Genomic DNA, 24,048 nt, shown 5'->3' on the forward strand with positions numbered 1-24,048 from the left:
CACCTGTGTGTGTGTACGTGTGTATGCATGTGTGTATGGAAATATATTGTTATAGCAGAGATCTAGGGGCTCAACCCACCCAAAATGCCATGGTATTACCATCAAGCCCTGGAATACTATTTCTATTAAAGGCAACTCCAACTAATCCTAATATATAGATAGATGTGTCATATATACATACATACACACACATTCTTAAGAACAATAGTTAATTATCATTAATGAGATCAAATTCAAGATGTATCGAGCTAAACAACACAAAGTTAGACACTTGCCTTCAAACTGCACAGACTCTCACATTTCTCTCCAACAGCAAGCTCAATACAGTCAAGGTGTAGATTTATGAGAATCTAGAAACTGACATGGCTACAGAAAGTAGGCCAAAACATAATCTCCATGGAATCAGTGTTCACATTCATTAACTTTTTATCACTGTTACGAATAATAACTGTTCTATTTTATGAACCCACTTGGAAGCCTCTTAATTTTAACATGTAAGAGTATTTGATCAAAATGTTTCAACTATAATGAGTTTGAAAACAGTTCTTGTTTGAATACTTATTTTATAATCATTATATTGCTCATCGTAAAATACATCTATGAGAATTTTATCTCTGCTTCAATGAAAAAGGTATCAACAGATAAATTATTCAGTTGAGTTTCCTCAGCTTCCAAGATCAGCATGAGGAATAGCTTTCTTGCCCTTTTTACTGGGTGTAACTTGATGCTCCAAAGATTCACCCTAGGGTAGCAGCTAACAGATTATTTTTCTATCAAAAAACAGGTAGAAAATATTCTAGACTATATCTGAGCCACACGGAGTCTCTGACTCCCTCTCTCAACTCTGCCATGGTAGCCTGAAATCAGTCAGAGGCAGTATGTAAACAAATGATCATGACCATATGGGCCAGTAAAATTTTATGAACAGAGAAATAGAAATTTCATGAAATTTTCAAATGTCACAAAATAGTATGCATCCTTTGATTTTTCTACTAACTTAGAAATATGAAAAATTCTTAGCTCCTTGACTTAGCATGGTCTGCAAGCACAATTTGGCTTGGGGCATAGCTGCAGACCTTTATTCTAGGATCATGAAAAGTGGGGTGTCCCAGATCTAAATCTCAGCAAAACCCAGGCTTTCACTTTGTATGAGTCTAGTCATATAAGGGTATTCTGCTGTAAAACATACCTTTGTGCTGGGTCATTTTCCTGACAAAGATTCTCGTCCATCAATAAGGCTCAACCCTATATAATTTTTCATGAGCAAAAAGAAAGGGGTGAACTCAGTTCACACATATAATTGTATTTTTGAAGAATAAATTTTTAAAAGATAAAATTCTCCCTATGATGTTCTTTTTCTCAATGTTTCTTTCTTCTTTTTCTCTTTTTTTTTGGGGGGGGTGGGGAGGTTGCTACCTTTTTTGTTTTAATTCAGTTCTCTATCAACACTTCTAATATAATTAAGACAGCTGCTATTCTAGATATCTGAGCCCCCATTATTAGGAAGAATCCTGGAATTCTCCCTAAAGGAGTTTATGTGCAGACTGGAGGGAGGAGATGGGCGGGGGGTGGGGGGGGAGAACAGTGTGCCATTGCAGGGGGATTGCCACGCTGGCATATTGAGGGCTTTACAAGCAGATTCAAGATCATCCAGATGCATTGAGGACAAAAGGTACAAGTGCAAACAACTGCTGCCCTCTGTGTGAAGGAGAAGCTCCTGCTCTCCAGCTCAGGATGAATTCCTGGAGAAGAAAAGGGACTGAGACTAGAGGGAAGGAATTGTCTTTTAAGGGATCTCAGTAGAAGAGAAAGAAAAGCTTCAGGCCACCTCTGCCCACTTCCTGCTGGCCTCATGGCCTATACTGGGGGCTCAGCTTACAACTAGCTTGGTCACATAGGACCTGACACTGTCCCTGACTGTCCCTGAGGCACCAGGACCAGGAGGATCAAGGTATCTGCTTCACTTTGTGTGCATTTGGTCTCACGCACAAAGGAAAACAAATACATGTCCTCTATCTGATTCCAACTTCTTTTCACTTGTTTCGGCAATCTTTTTCCTGTATTTTGTAGGGAAAAAAAAATTAAAAAAAAAAATGAGAGTGCACTGGGCTTGATGCAAGAAATAGTCTTGGGTCAGATTTTTGTTTTGTTGTTCTGGGTTTTTTTTTTTTTTTTTTTTTAACTGAAGCTGCTGCAGTATCTTTTATCTGCCCATCATTCTTTCTGGAGCCCAGATCCCTGGTTTCTCAAGCCATCCTCTCCTTCCTGGCCAGTTAAGATGTGGGCAGACTTGAACAATTCTAAAACTTATCTGCCAAATTCAAACCATCACGAACCGGGTCTCACAAACCCTCTCCCTTGAGCCCAACAGTGTGATGATATTCCGATAATGGTAGGAACCTTTGGATTCTTTTGAGAAAGAGCTCAGTGGCGAGGGCTTGTCTTTGCCTCCAGACTCTTTTTAACCAGAATGTTGCTGAGATCATCTGAACTGGGGGAAAACATGTCCACTTGGGAGGTTTCTGGACCAGAAGCATGAGTTCTGGAGGTTGTCATTGTTGTTGTTCCTTGCACGGAAGAGAATAAAAGTGTAATCACACTAGGTCATGTGTAAATTTATGCTGTTTTTACTGGCTCTTAACCCTTTTCCTTCCAGGAATTGTCCAGTTCCGCTGCAGTCATGTGTCAGCCCTTGAGTACGTTCTCACCAAGGGCGACTGACGGTAAGGCACCTTGGTCCACCAACAGAATAGCAATTGGGTCATGCAACTGATTCCCTGGAAATTACATAAGAGAAACAAATGCCCTGGTATTTGCAGAAAGGAAATTAGAAAACTTTCATCCAACAGGAATTCATAGACTCTCTGAGACTCTCCTGTGAGAAAAATGTTTCTTGTTCTGAGGGGGTCTCCCATGGAGTGAGGGACGAAACCTTTTGTAGGACAGATCTCCGGTTACCGTTACCAGGTTGCGTGAAATGGGCTGCAAGTCATTCTACCTTCTGATGGAGACTTGGAAGGGGTTTAGGAGACAGCAGAAAGCACAGAGCATCCATCCATCCATGTCTAGAGTGTTTGCTTTTTCTTTCTTTCTTCTTTTTTTTTTTTTTTGGTTTCATGGCATGGCCTGAAGGTCAACTTTAAGAATCGCATTCTATTATGGAGAAATAATTCCAAAATTTTGTTGTTGTTGTTTTTTATTTCTTTTTTTTTTCTGGTGAGACTGTCTCAACCTGTGGGTTATGACTGGCTTTTATGGAATCAAGCATTTCGGGTGCTTTTCCGGCATGTGGCTTTGATAGGTGATGTTTCTGAATGAAGCATGTGGAGCTGTAACCACACAGGTCTTGAGCTGCATTTTCATGGATGAATCAAGTGCTAAGTTATGGTAGTGAAATAAATGAGAGGACTGGGCTTGGATCAGCAGCTCTGTGGCGGTCCTAATCCCCTTCTTGAAGGACTTGAAATAATATGGACCTGGGAGAGGATGAATGAGCAAAAGCAAATCATGAATGAATGAGGGAAAAAGATAAAAACAGTATAGAAGGCAGTAAACTAATTCCTGTGCTTAATTCACTCAGAGAAGAGCACTGATTCATTTTGAGCCTAGGATTAAGGGAACTTGCATGCATTTCCATTGTACTGTATGGATTCAAAACTGTGCAAACTGCATTAGTGACTAAATCTTGTTGTGTTAAGTCACGCTGTGACCAGGTAGATATTCAGATCACTTCTGGAAGGAAGTAAAAGGAGCATTTTTATTGTCTTCTACTCTAAAAAAGGGCTACTTAAGTTATCTGTCCTTTTCTCGTGTTTTACTGTATTGCAGAAGCTGTTGAGCCTCTTGAGCCTCAGAGTCTCATAGAAGATTCTTCTTTCCAAAAATTCTGAGAATTGCCAGTATCTATTTTGATTTTTTTTCATTTTTTTAATGCATAAGGAATGTGCGTGCAAAGGGTGAGTAGAAGGTTTTTTAAATTGCAAATTGTGAAATGTATCTGGTCTCTGAGCATCATAAAATCAGAATCATGAAAACAAATTACTGAGAGGGAATCTTAGAGCTGACTGCAGCTCCTCTGTCAGAGTGTATAAATGCAAATGAAAATCTATCCTCATCCCCCTCTTATAAGAGGTTTTTAAATGTGTCACTACTGGGTCAACAGATAAAATGTGTGTATGCGTGTTTCTATATATTTTGAAATTGCTTTCTGTCAACTTTCACATAGTCTTTTATAAAATTAATATACAATAAGAGCAAAGGTTTTGGGGTTTGATCTTTGCCCAAGTGGGAAATATAACATTATTTTTCGGGATTTGCGAGCACTATCGCCTGTGTTAACATGTAAACAGGTTCAATCTCAGTAAATGTGAAAGGTAGCTCTCCTTACCGATTATTTCCCCCAAGTTGACTTAACAGTTACAGTATGAGTTTTTGTGTATTTCAGTTTACACACAGGGAAATGGCAATCAGATTGCAAAGAAGGCATTATTTATAGTGCAGTTCCTGTCTTGCTAATACTCGGTGAGTCAGTTATGCAAACCATACAAAAGATCAGACTTTGGTAAAAGTACAGATTTTGAAACGAGATCTTTACTGATAAAAAGATCAGAAGCTAAAACACTAGCCAAAGAATTTGTTTTTGTTTAAATTCAGTTTACTGCTAATCCTAGACACAATTTCAAAAAACACTTATTGATAGTGAAAATCAATTTGAATTTTATTAACCCTTAAAATGGACTGGATGTAGTTCAAATTCAAGAGCCAAAGAAGAATTATCCAGATTTGATCCTAGTAAGTACATTAAAATATTTAACAAAACACTTATAAAATGAGAATGTTGTAACTTGCGTTCTCTTTAAAATCATGCTTTTATTAACATTTATATGTCAGTAGTCATCACAAATGGTATTGGTGATAGTTGGGCAGAGCATTTTATTTTTGCCAGTTGTAATACCAGTTTATTTGTACGTAACTTGTGCAAGAAGACTTTTAATATTAGAACAAAAATTCATCAAGACTGAAATTAAACATCAGTTGAGGATATGCATCTGCAAAAGGGAAACCAGTCAACGATAGGGGAAAAGTTCAAACCAACTCAGATACCAATCAAATTTATTTTTATAATGGAAGAAGCTTCCCCATGGGGAAGCAGGAAAATTGAACCAAACGTTTAGAGCCGGGAACTAGAGGAGGAGCAGAAAGTCAAACTTTATATATTTTAGAGTCAGGGAAGAAAAAAAATTATGGGGAATTAGTAAACGTCTCTGAAAACCATAGAGGCTTATTGTGTGTTTCCAGACATGTCTGAGCAGAATGTTATGAGAAATTATATTCTACAGAGAGCAAAGGAAGAAATACTGGATTTTGGATGGGTAGGCTTAGAAGCCGTATCTATAGCCTCCACTGGCAGGAGGAGATTTATTAGAAAGTGTAATTTCTATGTCTCTTTCTTATCACCTTAAGAAACAAAGCAGAAGGAAAGATAACATGGCAGGCTGTAGCCAGACGTGAAGGATGAAGAAATGCCAGACTGAGGGCTGCTCCAACTGGCTGGCTTCCATTTCCTACTCTTCTCCCAAGTTAGCTGTGGATCCCTCCTCTCTGCATAAAGAAAGAAGTGTCAACTCATCATCCTTGTCCTGAGTCTAAAATTGGACCCAGATTTAATGGTCCATCCTAATATCTCTTTAAGAAACTCCCAAGTTTATTCGAATCCTGACCAACTAGGGGGGAAAAAAATGCTTTCCTCTGTTTGACACCAGCCTGCACTTAGAGGTACCCCTGGATTATGTTCCTCAACTCCTCAGGCTCCTCTTCATTTATGATGAGTCAGGCACTGCAAGAGAGTTCTGTTACTTAAAGGTTTATTGTAGAAATGGCTTATTCCACCACCAACTAACTTGTTAACCTTGCCATTTTTATCATCATTAATAGCAACAGCAGGGGCAGCTAGAGTATAAATAACTGCCACTATTTGGGTGATCACTGTGTCTCAGGAATTTTACATATATGATTTCTAATCCCTGGAACAATCTTTCACAGTTAGTAAGGGGCAGATGGAGGTTGCAGACACATTCCATGGCCACTCAAACCTCAACCCCTCCCCACCGAGAAATGCCACTTCCAACATCAAAGTTATATAATTAAGAACATCCTTGAAATTCAATATTTCGGTATTTGATGTGAAAGAACTGCAGCAAGAAAAAAAAATTAAGAGTTCATAAACTTTGACCTAGTAATTCTACACCTAGAATTCTAAGATATTAGTAAAGATGAAGAAAATCATTATTCTACATAAAAATAAATTTAAAGATACAAGGATTATCATTCACATATATTACAGACATAAAATATGGTGATCATTCAAATATGTGCTTTCAAATTATTTTAATTGCGTCAAATACTTAGATAAATATAAAAAATATGACATTCATCAAAAAGTGTGATACAGTTGACTTTAAAATTGTAAACTAAAAATGACTTAAAATCGAAATATAGGGAAAAGGGGAATATGTATTACAAAGCATTTATTTATAATAGTTTTCTCCTAATAATAGGGTGTAGATTCATTTTATTTTCTATATTCTTCTACATCCTTCTACATTTTATAATGCTTTTAAAATCTTTTACATTTTTCACAACGAGCATGCATTGTTTTGACAATAAACAAACACTTAAAATACATTAAGAAATAAAATTAAAAAGCTATATACTGTCAAGGCCCACATCCCCAAACCCAGGCATTTGGGTTACATACTCTTTTTTCCCAAAGTATCCTTTCAGCATTGTTGATATCACTCAAAAAATGTTTCTTCATAGATTGTGGCATATTTCTTAAATATCTGCAAAAGTGCCCAGCCTTTCCTGTCTGAAGTCTTTTTCTTTGTTGTTGGTTTTAGATAAAGCCAAGTTGCATGACTCTTGTGGTCTTCTGAGGAGGTATTAGTAAAGCAGGGAGACATTCTTCTAGGTGCTTGAGACACTAAGTTACCAATTGTAGCACATCTTACTGGGGGTATCTCCCACTGGGCTAGGGAGGGCACTATGGATGCCAGAGGCAGGCTTACTTCCCCAGTGGCTACTGAAGGTGCTCCTGTCTCCTTTAGAAACACTGATTTCCAAAGACTATTTCCTTGGGTCTGCTCCTTTCCCCTTCTTTTGCATTATTTTCTTTTGTAAAAGTTTCATGCAATGCATTACCATAGCTTTAGCATGTCCTGCAAAGAACAAGAACAATGCCTGCTTCCTTCCGGGAAAGCCTTCAGTATGTGCTGGCTTATTGTTGGCCTTCTTATTAATATTTCATCACTATTATTAAATGATAAGACTGCTGAGCCACAGTATTAAGGCTCATCTTCCCCCTGTGGTAGTGATGAGTGTGCATAATGATTGGCATTTGGCTCCTTTCCTGACCAATGAATGACCTATGCTTATGTCAGGACTACCTTGCCTAAAGAGCTGTCATCCCTGGCAAGAGATGATGAACTGAGTCTGTAGGGCTCATGACCTTTGAGAGAACTAACCCCCCCCTCCCACAGATAACAAAGATGAAACAATCATTGTAATCATTGTGTTAAGAACACTAATGTAAGGGCTGGCCCTGAGATGAAAATGATATTTTCAGAGTATAATTGTCTCACCCACATGAGATTAATGAAGACTTCCAGAGCATGACAGAAGAGGTAATTTACTAAATAGTTACCTGCCTGCTCTAGAAGTGTGAGTTCCTTAAAAAAAGCAGTCCCACTGACTGCTTTTGATTTTTACCAGATTTGATGGAAAATAAAGATCATGATAATAAATGGACACAGGAAGCACTGAAATATCACTGAATGAATAATATGAGGTTTTGTACACACACACACACATATGTATATATGTGTATATAAACAGTTGCAAACACACAGGTACTTCCTTACCCAAAGCTCTTCTTCAACTATTCATAACACAGCAAATACAAGCACTAAGGGAAGTAAGTACTATGCAAATCTAAAATAGATGCCATAAATTCATATCCTGAAGCTCTTTTATCCAAAAAGAAAACTGACCAAGAGAAGATGACTTCAAATCCAGCATCTGTTCATACTATTTCAAAATTACATCTTTAGATGTGTTAGATCGTATTTGGTTTTATTTTACATATATTTTTAACAACCGTAGTTACATAATTTGTCAGCCCAGTGCAGATTAGAATCAACACATTAGACAGAGCACAGTGACAGGCTGACAGATTCAAAGCACACTGTCAGAAGGAGAAATGTGAAGACTCATACTAACGGAGAAGGAAGAACACGCAGAAAGGCTTAATTAAGTTTGGTTTAGAGTCATTTAACGGAGAGGAAATGGCTTTTCTATACACTGATAGGTCCACCATATTGCAGGTAAAAATGAAATTGCTATGTTTACTATATTCATACTGAGTCATTATTCAAATCAAATTATACTCAAAAATATTTGTTCATTTCATTATTCAGTTGACATTTATGGAGACTGACTGATGTCCCTGGCCAAGTGCAAGGCAACAAGGACTTATAAATAAAAAAGACATTGCATTAGATTTTGCAAAGTCTGCAATAGGTAAGTAGAAACAAACATTTTTAAAAAAGAACAAATTATGCTACACTATAAATAGGTACAGAGCACTCTAAAAGCAATCAGAGAACTAGATACAATAACGCAGAGAGAATAGTTTCCACCCAAACAAATTTCAATCATTTAGGAAAACTATTATATAAAATGCTGCATTCCCAGGTATGCCAGATAAAAATGGCATTATTGCCATTTTGTGAAGCAAATAACGCTTATGGAATAAATCCTATTTTCTTAGAGTAGACAGTAGACTGAGACACTGAATGAGAATAGGCCATTCTTAGAAGCATCTTGTAATTTATATATATGACTACAAATATACAAGCTAATCCAGACATAATGGGTGTTTGGCACATTAGCTGAAAGAGGAGGCAATTGTGGTTTTGGTGTCTTCTCAGCATCCTTAATATTCCTACTCATGCTAGTATGTCACACATAGTAAATCTTCTACCATTTGAATGTTTCATATGTGTATTGTTATCTCAACCAGAAGTTGTGAACTCCTAAGGGCTGAAATTGCTCCTCCTAGGGCTTTCCTGTCCCTGTGTCACCTAGCATATAGCCAAAGCACAAAATACTTATTCAACAAATACATTCATTGAATATAATATGAATGAATATTACCCACGTGATAAGTGAAACAGCATGATTTTTAAAACCAAAGCTATTTTCCAGTAGATAAGAATTAATGCCTTAAAGTAGCATAAACTGTGGCTGTCACCAAAACAGCAGATTGCAAATTCATCTTGACTACATTTCCAGCTAATCTGATGATGATTTGTTATCATCAATTAGTACTCAGAAGATTAATATGTGGTTCTTAATACCTGATAGATACAAATGTCAGGAACATCTCATTTCTTATTATTGTGGTCTTGAACTATTTAATACAGTTATTAGAAGTCTGAAAACATGTTTAATTGTTGGGGATCATATCTTATATAAGTGCAAAGGAAAGATCTGTGCTGCTAGTGAAACAATTACCCTGTGTGTCACATGCCCATTCACAACCTGAATGCAGATCTAGATCATGACGAATATTTGACTCTACTGTTATAGGTAGCTTCTCAGGAAGAGCATATTTGTCATTTCCCTGGAAAAATTTAATCCACGGATGGATCCCAATGTCTATCTGCAATGGTGTCCAAAACTAATGGGGATTTTTGCTAAATAAGGCCTGACTCAGCCAAAAGAGAGAGATTGACTAGAAAAATCAGTATCACACATTGCTCCAAAAAAAGCACATTTGCTCAAGTGCTTGGCACGCTTGAATTTTCCTAATAGGGATATAGTGAAAAGTCACTTATTAATTAGAATTCACTTATATGCTTTTGTTTTTAAAATGCAACATTTGAGTATGCAATGCTATCATACATTTATGGAGTTTGAGTTTTAAAAATTGATTGTTCATGTTTCCTTACTTAGCTAAACAATTAAGGTAAAGATTCTATTCTGAAAATCAAATTTCTTGCCCAAAACATTAATATTTCTTCAACTTTCTCTTACCAGATGTAACCTTTACTGTATGTCATTCAGTCCATGGGAGAGGTGGATAAAGATGATGCTGATGATTGTTGAGAAAGACTGAGATATGTTTATTATGTGCCTTTAATAGATGCAGCCAATCATCTTAAAACTTTGTACTCATTTCTGTAATGATTTTTTTGTATCAAATTGTCTTCCCCTGTGGTTTATTCATTTTACTTAGACTATTAAAGGAAAAAAATTTCAACCCAAGTTTCAGAAAACTGGCATTTATTTCTGCATGATTGATTTTCAAACAGAGCTCATTACCTGGAGTCAAAAAGAGAAAAAAGTGTTGCCTTTCTAAATGCATTTGGTTCAGAAAACTAATAGCCATCTGCAGGTGCAACCATAGAATCATAGGAAAGAAGAGAAAATATATAAGTGATTAATTTTCTTTTTCCATTTAGTCTTAATATATTTCAGGGTATTTATCTGACTCCAGACCATTTCTAAGAAGAAATCTAAGAGAAAGGGCATTTCTGAAGAAGCTTATGGAAGTGGGAGGGAGCTGTTAACTCATTTTTTATCCTTTGGCTGATACAGGATTTATTTGTCTACCGGCAGGTTCTTTTAGCATTTGAGCTATGGCCTGGGTTCTTATGCATCCTTTTATAATAGCAAATATAATCCAAGCTATTTCTAAATAATACGTGACTTAATAAATGTTAAAGTAGACCTCCCTTGTGTGAGACAGTATTCCCACGTACAAAGCTTTAAAAGACAAAAAAGAGTTAGTAACAAGCCTGGGTGTACTGCATAATCCCTACAAACTAAATGGAACAGCACCGCCATTTGGTTATCAGAACAGTCACAGCACATGCGTGACCTATTCCATACCCTTTTAATTTAAGTGTCTTGCTCAGAGCTACAAAACCAGGCACACTTGGTAACGCAGCATTAACTACGTAGCTGTAAAACCGAAGCACATTTCACCAGCACCTCCTAGGGGCCACGTGAGGATATGAGACTAGGAGGTGGGTACCCGCGCAGCGCCCTTCTTGGAATTGTCCGTTTCACATCTCTTAATCGCAAAAATTCACCCGAGCTGGACAGTCCAGAATAAGAGCTAGTTTGACGAAGTAGCTGGTGACTCAAGGAGCCCCTTAAAAGGTCTCATACACCGCCTGAAAGCGGCATTTGATCGCTTTAGGAAAAAACAGAAAATATATATATATATACACACACACACAGGAATTGCAAACACAGTGGAAGGAAAGGACTTTTAAATACGTCGTGTCCTTTAAGAGCGAAGCTTCGTTTGACACCGAAGAACTCAGAGATAATATGCGCTCACTTTTACACACACACACACAAACGCACACAGATGAATTTGCAAACTTCCAGACTCTAGACCCGGTTAACACTGAGCTGATTTTTAAGGGTCTACACGCTCTTGCCTGGTTGCTGGGAAGGAGGGTTGGGAGGCGCTGGTGCGAGGGCAGAGCTGAGTGTCTGTAGGAGTTGCTGTTCCAGAGAATTCATTACTCTCTAATTGTTCTGATTTTAGATCAGCAGAGCGTGCCGGGCGGTGGTGGAGGAAGAGATTGAGGGCGGACAAGGCGAGAGAGAACGAGCAGTTCATCCTCCAGGGAAGTCTAGGCGCTTTGTAAGTAATTCTCCAACAGTCGGGAGAAGAAATAGCCCAGCCGCTTAGCAGTCGCTACACTTGTGCGCGTCTAAATCCCGTGGGGTTCTGCGCGCTGGTCCCAGCCCCTTTCCCCACTTAATTGGCCGCTCCTCTGTGCGCTGCAGGTCCCGTTTGGAGAGACTGAGGGCTTAGGGTGGGAGGCAGGGTAAAGGAAGACGGCGGCAACGTCTCACCCCAGCACTGGCACGGCGCAGGCCCTTCGAAGCGGAAAGTGTGGGGCTAGGAGAAGAGTAGGAAGCTTTGCCCAAGGCCAGGCTGCAATTAGACAGCCGCAAAAGCCCGGACGCGGACCTTCCCACCTGCTGCTGTCCCAGCTGGGCCGCAACTTCCTCCTCCCCAGCCGGGCCCGACTCCCGGACCAGGCTGGGAGGGTGGAGGGGGAGGAAGCGGCAGCAGGTTCCCTTGGCAGGCTGCGCCGCGGGAAGCGGGTGTAGCATCCACCCCTCCCCGCCGCGGTTCCCGGGGCCACCGCGTGCGATTGGCCGGCAGCGGCCGGGGGGCGGAGTCAGAAGGGCCGGTATCGCATGTACAGCCTCAAAAGAGCCCAGGATATTGCAGAGCGCACTGGAGCCCTGGCCAGCGCGCAGCCTTCCCGGCGCCGGCAAGCTGGGTCTTGGGAATTCTGGTTTGCTTCGGCTCACTCAATTTTACAAACCACTGGATCTTACATGCCTCTGTACCCCCCACTTCCACTCCATGTCCCCATGCTCCTGTGCCAGCAACAGGTAAGGGCTGCTATGTGTTTTCTTCACTCCTTCTCTCTCGCTGTGTGTCCTCGGAAATGGACTCGGGCCACCGTGCCCTAAACTACCCTGCCCTGCTGCTCGAGAGGTGCCCAGCTGTCACGTTGCTGTAGTGCTCCCCCACGCTTTGGAGTCCCAGCTCAAGCCTATATAGTTTGTGTGCGCACCAGAACACCCTCGGAGCTAAAAATACTGAGACATGCTTGGAACAGTTGAGCAATAGAAACAGATTTCTCTGCAGCATCTGTTTGTGCTCATAACTTCCAATGCACCAGCTGTAGTGAGATACTGGGTTTGGAGGCAAGGGCTACAGTCTGCGATTCTCCCTCTAAGAAGGGTGATCATAGAGGAAAGAAGGTGGCTGAGGGGTAGAGGTGAAACTCAAGCCCTGGTCTCAGACCTTGGCAAACCTTGGGACACAGCACTATTTATTTTCTATCCTTGGAGTCTTTTTTTTTTTTTTTTTTNACTCAGCAACTTTGCTCCTTGGAGTTTTTTTTTTTTTTTTTGATCATTTGTTTTGTTTTTTCGCTTAGTTAATTCAAGCATAGCTTCGATGTCTTTTTTTTTTTTTCCCCTAGTTGATTCAAGTATAGCTTCAAGTTCCAAACAGAGTGAGTTTCTCAAAGTTGCTTTGCTGGGTTAAGAGAGCAGGAGCCAGAGTTGGATTTGAGCCTGAGAACCGCAAAACTTTCACATTGTATGTCACTCTGCCCTAAGCCATTTGTTATTCTTACTAATAATGGTATAAATGCCTAGCTTGAAGATACTGTGGTTTTAAGCAAGCAAAACCATCAAAATGACTTGATTCTGCAAAAATATTGCATCATAACATGGATTCATCATGACAGTTGAAAAAAAAAAATAGAGATAGGAAACGGGTGGTTAGTTTGCTGCGTGTGTCAGGCTAAGCCTGTCAGCGGTGTGGTTACTAGGATGAGGCATGGATTCTGGAGATTTTCATAAACTCAAGAGTGTACCTGTTACAAAATAGGGCATTATTTGAAAACCGGTTTAGGGGTATGCAGAAAGGGCACATTGCCTTTTGCCATTTGTTTTCACATGAATAATCAATATATTGTAAGTTTTCCCTTGATAAATATGTTTTATATCCACTGTGCATTACCTTTACACATATCAGTTTCTTCTTGCTCACTTCCAAGCATTATATTTGTTTTTGCCATGATTCTGAGCAATCCTAATGTTCAGAAGGAGTGAGAGATGTTACTTCAAGGACAGTGGGAGGGGTGAGAGTTGAGGGTCAACATAATTTTATTTTGCTTTTTGCCCCTCCTCCTTATATGTTGGGGGGTACTTAATTTTTTGTTATTGGTATCCATAAGGAATATTTGTTTCACACCGTTGTGAATGTAGTATTTTCTTTTTTTTTTCTTTCTGTAAGAACGTGGTCTTTCTATATCCTTCAGACTCTCCAGCTGAAGAATTGCTGGCTAGCTCTAGAGTCCTTGTATGACTTTTGAGTGGCCTGAAAGATTAAACACGTCTTTACCGAAACAGTTGGACCATTTCAATTTGTTTTATGTGTCTATTTTTGTTTACTAAATCTGTGTATTTTCCATCATATGCAAATGGTGAGCAATGTAGCATGCATTGTTCAGCACAAATGTCAGAGATGGCATTCACATAGATGGACTGGTGCAACTCCCCCCCCCCCATGGTCCCCTCCTCCTCCCTTCTGTTTACTGAGCTTCCAAGAGGTTGCTTTGCTAGCAGTTGTGCTCACGTAGCAACTTGTGCCCAGAGCACACTCAGGCTGGTCTATATGGCGTCAGCTGGGGAATAGCTGCTCTGAACAATCATTAGCAAATCTCTCTCTCTCTCTCAACCCTGCACATTTTCTTCTATGTCCTGTCCTTAGTCAGAAACTTTCTTATTCATTGTACACCAAGACCACGTGGCAGAACTATTCTCATTTGCTGTCATGATTATCTTTTCCATGGTTGTTATCTGCCTGTTGGAATTATTTCTTTTATGGCAAAAATAACTTATATTCCCTCCATTTGTACCATGTAACTCCTTGACCTTGTATTTATCCATAGCCCTCTCTCCTTTAATATCTACCTAAGATTGAAGTGCTGAACTATTTTTTTCCATTGCTTATGCTTAATTTTGGCTCAGCCTATAAATAGTCTTAACATGAACAGCACCACATGTGGCCTCTCAATTTCCCAGGAATACTTTCTGCATCATTGGTTATGGCTGGAGTGAAATGATTATTTGTGTCCATTGAGTTTACTTCAGGCCCCTTAGGTATTTGGGCTGATAGGGGAATTCATATATTGTTCATCAAATCAAATACCAACTCTCCAGAACTATAGCCATCAAGAAGTCAAATCATTTAATGTTCCCTAGACTCCTAATCAACTCTTTCTCAAAACATCAAATGGAATAAAGGTGCATAAAAGTCCTGTGTTTTAAATGAAAGCTTTTCCCAGATGTTCATGAGTTAGTGATTTCCTTTGACAGAGGAGCTCGTAAAGACGTCTCTGTTTGCCTAAAGTCACTTGGACATGTGGGCAGGGGAACAGTAAAGGGGATCTTTGTGGTGACTTACTAGGATAGTTACCCTATCAGACTTTGGCAAGTTTTAGTCTTTTGTTATGTAATTAGCTCCTCAGACTCTGAGTAGATACAATACGAGTGCACACATATATACACATAAATCTGTTTGGGGGTATATTTATTTGAAGTGACCAAAGTTCCCATTTTGCCTTAAGCAAAAAAGAAAAAAAAAAAAAAAAGAAGAAGAAAAAGAAACCAACTCTTCTTTTCCCCTTTCCAGGAAGAAATGGTAAAATTTTTAAGTGATGCTCCACATGTGGAACAAATTCTGTCATTAGCAATGGAAACAAGACAATAATAGTCGCTTGATACAGGCTATTTTCAAGGTTCTGAAGGCGGGCAGCTATTCATAGGAAGTTGGTATTGTGTGATTTGTGGAATTTAAACAAATGTCCTGGGGTCAAGATTTTTGGGAAGTCATAATGCAGCCTTTAGTTTTCATATGATGGTTATGTTTTAATCCGAAAAGAGTGCAGAAATAAGTCTGAAGAAATTTGAATCTGCTTCCTCATGTACCCCAGTGGTAACTTGGATGGAAGGATTGTTTTGAATTGTGAAGAGGGCATTTCTTGGTGTCAGTTTATAATAAAGGGTCCTAAAGCCAAGCAGAACTCAAAGATACTAGCACACTTTAAGGAAGTCTCTCTTTCCCCTTTTTCGGAAAAGTACACCTGCATTTAATGTTATATTTCTGTCTCTGTGTAGAAACGCTTGGCAATTCCATGTGAGCCAAATAAACTGAAATCCCTGTATTAAAAAAAAAAAAAAAATCTTTCCATGCCCAGGATCTTGAATCCTGAGGAATATGATTCTTTTTTTCTTTTGTCCAAGTGCAAACTTCACAGGGAAGCAGACAAAACATTGAAGCAGGTGGAAATCTGGGAAGGCACAGTAACTTCTTTTTATAAAGTAATTCAAAGGCACTTTCAAATCGGGCATCATTTAGGTGTCAAAAGCTGCCAAAATGTAACACACATTGCAATTTTCATAGATGACTAATCTCAGGAAAAATGTGTTGGGGCACATTCTTGCATAATAACTTGGATGTGGAGGGAGAAGTCAAAAGATTGTAACAAGACATTTTCAAAGACAATGCACCTTGCCTCATTTTAAAGGGATGCACAAAACTAAGAGAAATGGTTTGCCTGATTTGTTTGCAGCTGGTTTGGCTGCCAATGGTTCTGTTAACTGCTTAATCTTAATGTGGCTTTGGGGCGGGGGTGGGGGAGGTAGAAAAAGTGGAGTCTTTGTTACCAGGGCTTCAAGAAATTTCTGATCCTTTCTATGTATTATTGTTCATTGTCCCCCTTAGACACGGGAGATGGATTTGATTGTTCCAGAAGTTGAGAATCACTGTTATTTTTTTAATTCTAGGCTCTGTTAGCTTTGCCTATATGTATTTGGTAAGGAAAATGACTTTCTCTTAGGCTTTTGATAGTTAGTCAAGGAAAAGCACAGTTTCTTTGGAGCCAAGATGGGATGTCAAATCAAGTAGGCAGTTTTTACCTAGGAGAGAATGAGGCAATAGGAGAAAACTGAAAACTACTATTTGCTCATGTTAAGTAAAGGTGAGTGCCTTCTCCATAGGAACCTATTGCAAACAGAAGCACTCCAAGCGAAAGCCAGCCGACTGGCATTTATGAGCCACTTTGATTACAGAGTTGTCTCTGTTTGAGGGAACACAGCATTGGACCCACACAAAATGGGTTCCTGCCTTATCTAAATCCGCTAAAGACCTGGTCTTTTGGCACAAAGGTGCTTACTTCCTAGCCTGTCATTACACATGGCAGTCCCATCTCTGGAGAATTTCAGGACTCTCATTGCTAGGCAACAGAATCGCTCTCTATTCCCCGGAGCAAATCTGTGTCTTCAAGTCAGAATCACTTGCACTAACTGAGATGTTATCAGGCATTTCTGCACAGTGGCTGCTTCCAGCGTGTGAAATGATGGAGCAAGCCCAAACAGTACCCAGCAGCCGGGATCCATTTCAGATGATTCTAAAGGCTGTCTGCTCAGTTTTATAATTTAGGCAAAATAGTCTGTACCTCCCAACTTCCACCTTGCCGTCAAGGGCTGGGATACTATCCCATAGTGCACATGCAAGTCTATTAATATCAAGGCTGCACTCACAAAATGTTCCCTAGACACGTCCTGGTTCTAACAGCTTTGCAACAAGCCTGGCCACCAGAAAGTCTTTCTTCTGTGTAAGGACTTGAGAACCTAGCAAGTAGAGAAGGCAAAAAGAAGATAGAATTCAGTGGCAAAAAAACGTGAGAGGAAAAAGAACCTGAAATTCTGGTGGAATTACTGTCCTAAATAACTTGATGAGTTTATGCTTTCAAATAAAAATTGAAAACAAAAATTAGGAGACAAAGAAATTAAAATGCCTGCAATTCAGTGCTTTCTCAGGGCAGGGTTTGTTGCCTTAGGACTCTCTTAAGAATGACTTCTGTAATGAATGGTCTGTCTTTCCTTGCAGGACATGTTCCCTGGATGTCTGCTGAGTTACTAAGGTACCTCTGCATGTCAGTTGACAGACCTTGGTAGTACCCCAAGGCTCCTGGAGACACCTATCTCTCCTCATTTTTTGTGTACGTGTCCTCACCGAACATTCAAAACTGTTTCTCCAAAGGGTTTTGCAAAAACTCAGACTGTTTTCCAAAGCAGAAGCACTGGAGTCCACAGCAGAAGCGATGGGCAGTGTGCGAACCAACCGCTACAGCATTGTCTCTTCGGAAGAGGACGGCATGAAGCTGGCCACCATGGCGGTTGCCAATGGCTTTGGGAACGGGAAGAGCAAAGTCCACACCCGACAACAGTGCAGGAGCCGCTTTGTGAAGAAGGATGGCCACTGCAATGTCCAGTTCATCAACGTGGGTGAGAAGGGACAACGGTACCTCGCGGACATCTTCACCACGTGTGTGGACATTCGCTGGCGGTGGATGCTGGTTATCTTCTGCCTGGCTTTTGTCCTCTCGTGGCTGTTTTTCGGCTGTGTGTTTTGGTTGATTGCTCTGCTCCATGGGGATCTGGATGCATCCAAGGAGAGCAAAGCTTGTGTGTCTGAGGTCAACAGCTTCACGGCCGCCTTCCTGTTCTCCATTGAGACCCAGACCACCATAGGCTACGGCTTCAGGTGTGTCACGGATGAGTGCCCCATCGCCGTCTTCATGGTGGTGTTCCAGTCCATCGTGGGCTGCATCATTGACGCCTTCATCATCGGCGCGGTCATGGCCAAGATGGCCAAGCCCAAGAAGAGAAACGAGACCCTCGTCTTCAGTCACAATGCTGTGATCGCCATGAGAGACGGCAAGCTATGCTTGATGTGGCGAGTGGGCAACCTTCGCAAAAGCCACTTGGTGGAAGCGCACGTGCGGGCGCAGCTCCTCAAATCCAGAATTACTTCCGAAGGGGAGTACATCCCCCTGGATCAGATAGACATCAATGTGGGGTTTGACAGTGGGATTGACCGTATATTTCTAGTGTCCCCAATCACTATCGTCCATGAAATCGACGAAGACAGTCCTTTATATGATCTGAGTAAGCAGGACATTGATAACGCAGACTTTGAAATTGTCGTCATACTGGAAGGCATGGTAGAGGCCACTGCCATGACCACGCAGTGCCGAAGCTCCTACCTGGCCAATGAGATCCTCTGGGGCCACCGCTACGAGCCAGTCCTCTTTGAGGAGAAGCACTACTACAAGGTGGACTATTCCAGGTTCCACAAGACTTACGAAGTCCCCAACACTCCACTTTGTAGTGCCAGAGACTTAGCCGAGAAGAAATATATCCTCTCAAATGCTAATTCATTTTGCTATGAAAATGAAGTCGCCCTCACAAGCAAAGAGGAGGAAGACAGTGAAAACGGAGTTCCCGAAAGCACTAGTACAGACACCCCCCCAGACATAGACCTCCACAACCAGGCCAGTGTACCTCTAGAGCCCAGGCCCTTACGACGGGAATCCGAGATATGACTGACTGATTCCTGCTCTGGAATATTTACTTTACTCCACAGTCTGTTGGTCAGAGGCCTGAAACAGTTAACAGACGACGGTACTGGTCAAGAGGTGGGTCAAGGCAAGTGGCCACCAGGGACTGAGGCTAGCACAATGGTTTCAAAGAAAGACTGTAAGCTCCATGATTGATGTAAAGCACTAACCAGGCCTTTGCGTGACCCGATGGCACATACATGTTGTAGAATAAGTTATGGGCTTTTATGTGTTGTTTTGTGTTTTTACAAAACTTGAATTTGCAGGCAAGCCTTGGTTGGGTATCTGACTTATCCAGAATGCTTCTTTTAGGGAACAAGAGTGTTTTTAATGGCATAACAAAGGCAAGACTCTGCCTTAATTTTTTTGAAAAGCTGCTAACTACATGAACACAAATCGTATTTTTGTTGCAGTGTAGTTTTTCTTTTATGTAATTTAAAAGTCAGTGTTGAACTTTGTTGAAAGCTCATGATGCGCTTCAAAGTGGCAAGTATTTGGCTATTAACTGCCAAAACTGAGAGCCTGATTTTTTGGAGGCCAGTAATCTGTTTCCTAGAACTGATCTCTCTCTCTTTTCTCTCTCTTTCTTCTCTCTCTCTCTCTCTCTCTCTCTCTCTCTCTCTCTCTCTCGTTACATAAGGGCATTATGTAACACTAGCCAAATGGTAGCCTCTGGGTTTTTTTTTTTTTCCTTTCTCCTGATGTCAATGGGTTATCTAAAATTTTAAGTTAGACTACCTAAAATAAATACCAAAGATAATGCACATTTTTGCACAGTGGAGCTTATACTAAAAAGGAAACAAAGCCCCATGGGTGGCCTTGAAATCAAGAGACAATAATTTTGAACCTCAGCAAGACCTCAAACCGCCTGTTCATTTTGCACCTTATTCACAAAACAGCATCAAACACGGAGTCTAGTAAGTGTAGTGCTTTTTAAATTTTGTTCTGTCATGTACCCTTCCTGTTGGAAGTAGAAGAGGAAGAACAAAGGGGAAGTACAGTCCACATACACATGCCTACATACACACAGCATCAACATCTTTTCTATCCTGCTGGGTAATGCTGGCCAGACTAATGCATCAAGTGAGAGAGATGGTAACATGCTCTTAGATTTTTCTGGACTTCCCCTTTTTGCACATTCCAAAATGTATTCCATAAGATGAGATCTTGATTGAACTTGGCACATATCCTGGCACCCTCCATGCAGCCATTGGTATGAAAAATAAATTGACTTAAACTTTTCAGTTGAGTTCATTTCCTCAACTGTCTGGACATTTCCAGCTGAACGTCACCTTAGAAAAGATGCCACGCCTGTCCTCCAGGCTTGATCTTCCTATTAGTCTGTTTGGAGTACATCCTGCACAGTCAGACAGGGCTGCACTTGCCAAACTGGGGGTGCAGAAAGGGGTGGACAGACCACTTGGATGCAGCATTTCAGCTCCAGTATTCAGGAGGGAGAGGAAATTTGCCTATTTTTATGGCAGAGAGTAGGAATGAGAATATCCCAGTATTTTAGGGTCAAAAAGAGCCATAAAAATCCAACACAATCACAGGGAAAGGAGATAATAGTTTAAAAGGGGTCGAGTCCTTCTTTGTGTGCATTCTCGTGATTAATGTGAACCCATCATTGTCTCTTTTGGAGCCCAGAGCAGTTTACTAGGGACACATTATTTTCCAGAAGTTTCTCCTCCCTGGCTGTCTGCCTTGCTAGAAACATTTTCCTCCTTGATTTAGCCCAATAGTGGAACTCTTCTACAGTTTAAAGTTCCCTATTTGTGAATTCTGGGGTTTCTGACTTTTCTTTTTAATTAGTCTCAAAATCAACTCTCTTATGGTATTATATTCTGGTATGCCATTAAAATACAGCTTGTTCTAAAGTCATATGTCTTGTAAATGGACAATCGTGATGGTCTCTGGTTCTTGAACAGCCATATCTGAACGCAGTGCCTGCAAAACTATGCCGGTTTCTGCTGTTTTCGAGCCTTCCAAGTTGGTGGGTTTGAAAACCGTGGTGATATTTTCATTGAAACTGAGAAAAAGATGCTAAGCACGTGGATGTTATTTTAAGTCCAGATTCAAAGGCAGGTTTGGGAAGTTGTTTTAAGAGTTGGAGGAATTGGGAATGGGAGATTTAATAGAAGAGAACAATTTGACTTTTGACAGTGAGAGGCTATCGAGGGCTTCAGCTGCTGCTATCATGATGTTTTGCAAAGGAAAACAATCAAACCAAAGAGTATTTAGTGATATGTAAATTAAATGAAGATGCAGTGGAGCATGGGGGTGACCTCAAAGAAGGACCCCCAAACACACAGTGCTACCACTTAAAAAGACTTGAGATATTTGAAGGGGGTGGGTATGGGGACAAGGAAGAGGGAGGGACATCTTTCAACTTATTTCTGAAAAAGAGAAAAAAATCTAAAATTTCTGGTGCACAGGTTTGTTTTTTTTTTTCAAGAAAATTTTGCAGAAGCTATGTTTTTAAAGTGTACATTTTATAAAGTTTATCAGATATTTTCATATTTAAAGCCAAATGTAAATAGAAGTGTATAAAGGAAAAAAATTGCCATAGAAAGTATAATTTCAGTGCAGCAATTTCGGAGAGCTAGTACCTATATGCTACCGGTTAGCATGGTTTTAGCACATATTTACCAGCCTTATAAGGTTCGTATTGCTATGTTCTTCTGTTATTTATTTCAGCATGAACTGTTCAATTTGAAAGCTTTTTCTAGTTATTAGCATTTTAATAGTTACAAGCTTTAAGTGGCTATATATATATATATATGTATTTTTTTTTCTTGTCAAGAGCCAAGACACAGGTAATGCACGACATATATTGTTGCAGTTTACCTTCAAAATATTTGTCCTTTGACTGGGTCTCCTTAACTAGTGCATACCTGTCACTAGAATGCAGATGGAAGGGACTCACCGTGAATATCTGGGGTCGATTCCCAGATGTGTGCTGCTTCTCTATTGCAAGCAAAATCCTATTGAATTTCCTTAGGATGTATTCCCTTTTAAAGAATGTCTGCCCGTATCTGGATGGGCATTATATTTTTTTGGGGGAGGCATAGATTTCCTGGTTATTCTATTTTTAAATAAAAGGTAGACAAAGTGAATTCTATTTTGATTATTGAGAAAGGAATAGTTTTCTATCCCTCTAAGAGTATACTTGAATCAGACATTTTAAAGATGTCACTCTAGCACTGTAGTCATTTCCAAATTCCTAGAGAAAATTTGTTTGACTTCGTTTTTTGTTCTATTGATGCATTCTTTCTTTCACCAGTTCCTTTCATCCCTAGCTCCTCCACCCCAAATCTTGGTGTTACACAGTCACCTCTCTGCCCACGACCCTCAGCCAACTAGAATTTCTTTTCTGGCGATGTTAGATTTCAGTTCTCGGCTATAGAGAGTTGAACAATTCAGGCCTTTGACAATCGTGATAGTTATTATTTTCCCATTTGCCATCCTTTTTGTATCTAAAGTCTTCCTATTGTACTGCACAAACCATGGGTTGTACATATTTTTATATATTATGTCTTATTTTATTATTTCTAAATAAAAACTTAAAAATTGAAAACAAATTTGTGCAAGAATGGTTGTTCCTCCTTATGATCACAGTAGAAATGCTCAGATATTTCCAAACAATAGGACATAAACCCTGATAGTTTGGGTGAATAGAGCCATAGAAATTGCCGGAACACACAGGTACACCAGAGGGGCAGATTACTTTAATCCAGGTTAAAGGAAGTCAAGCTCATGTTTTGTTTTTGTACAGAATGACCTAGGTAGAAAAGACCAAAAAAATGAGCAAACAAGACTCACAAAAATAAAATACAAGGTTTAGATTTTGATTCTCTGTTAAATAGTATCATTTAACTTTCCATTGAGCCTCAGCTATGTGTAGGTTCTACCTTGTGTATCATTTTATCTTATTCTCACAAAAAATAAATCAGGGTATTATCATTCTGTTACTACAGATCAGAACTTAGAAAAGGGTGCTGTAAGGGCCAGAGAGTGAATATTTTTGGCTTCATGGACCAAAGAGGGTCTTTTCTCAAGGAAGCCACTAAGCCTATAGTCCAAAAGGATCCCAGATAACAGGAAAACAAATGAGATGGTTGAACTTGAACAAAACTTCACTTACAACTGCGGGCAGATTTGACTTGAGGCCTGTTAAATCTTCTGTATAGATTTGACTTCAGTAATAGATAAAGAAACTAAATTTTAAAGCTAAGGAATTATGGAAGTAGGATTTGAATTCAAGTTTTATCTGCCTCCAAGCCTGGTTTGCTCCACTAAGCTGAATATCTTTTCAGGATATGAAGTTGCAAACGATATGTGGCTTCAGAGAAAATGCCACTTCCTCTAGTAAGTTCAAGTTAAAGTGCTTTTCAAAGGTGGAAATATAGAGGAATTTTGCATTCTGATAGGTGTTTCTTCTTAATATCTTTTCCTTTTACAAGTACTCAGAACTATTGGGAGTACGGTTCTGAGATCTTGCTGAATAGTAAGTTATTTAAGCTCACTCCCAGCCCATTGCTTCCATTTAAGTCTAGAGGAACCTGAGGTCCAGAGAAGGGCCTTGACCCTTGTGGACTCAGCCAGTTGGTATCAGAGCTGATTCAAAAGTTACCCTCAACACTGAGCTGCCCCAATCACTGCTCCATGCTGCTTTTTCTTTGGTGGCCTGCTTTGTAGAGCCTTGCCATCTAACCTGAGACCTCTCTGCATCTGTGCTTCTGGTCTCAGGAACAAAAGCACTCTTCTTTTCTTCCCCACACAGGACACAAGAACCCTGGATTTCCCTGCCTTATTGCTAACCTGCTCCCCAGTTCCTCCTTCAGTATTTGGAGAGTGGGGACAATACACAAGGGGCAGAACAATGACAAATCTCAGCCTTGGTTGCAGGATGTGGGTAAATTTCAAATTTGAGATTAATTTCAATGAACTAGGAATTGCTTAGGCC

The 24,048-nt window shown here is 40.1% G+C and overlaps 1 protein-coding gene across 2 annotated transcripts; it reads left to right on the plus strand.

Moving 5' to 3' along the window:
• Nucleotides 1–3,765: 3,765 nt before the first annotated feature.
• Nucleotides 3,766–22,663, plus strand: Kcnj2 (potassium inwardly rectifying channel subfamily J member 2). Of its 2 annotated transcripts, XM_048795582.1 has the most exons (3): nucleotides 3,766–3,956; nucleotides 11,624–11,722; nucleotides 17,570–22,663. In XM_048795582.1, the coding sequence occupies exon 3, from the start codon at nucleotides 17,784–17,786 to the stop codon at nucleotides 19,065–19,067; it is 1,284 nt and encodes a 427-aa protein (XP_048651539.1). In that variant the 5' UTR covers nucleotides 3,766–3,956; nucleotides 11,624–11,722; nucleotides 17,570–17,783; the 3' UTR covers nucleotides 19,068–22,663. The 2 variants fall into 2 exon arrangements, with proteins under 2 accessions (XP_048651539.1, XP_015359011.1); XM_015503525.2 differs by lacking the exons at nucleotides 3,766–3,956; nucleotides 11,624–11,722 and adding an exon at nucleotides 12,296–12,489.
• The last annotated feature ends 1,385 nt before the right edge of the window (nucleotides 22,664–24,048 follow it).

This window comes from Marmota marmota, unplaced genomic scaffold, assembly GCF_001458135.2.
Source record: "Marmota marmota marmota unplaced genomic scaffold, marMar, whole genome shotgun sequence".
Lineage (NCBI taxonomy): Eukaryota > Metazoa > Chordata > Mammalia > Rodentia > Sciuridae > Marmota > Marmota marmota.

Bases quoted from the DNA above. Each gene is read 5' to 3' on its own strand.
- Kcnj2 (XM_048795582.1), top strand. From the start codon at position 17,784: ATGGGCAGTGTGCGAACCAACCGCTACAGCATTGTCTCTTCGGAAGAG.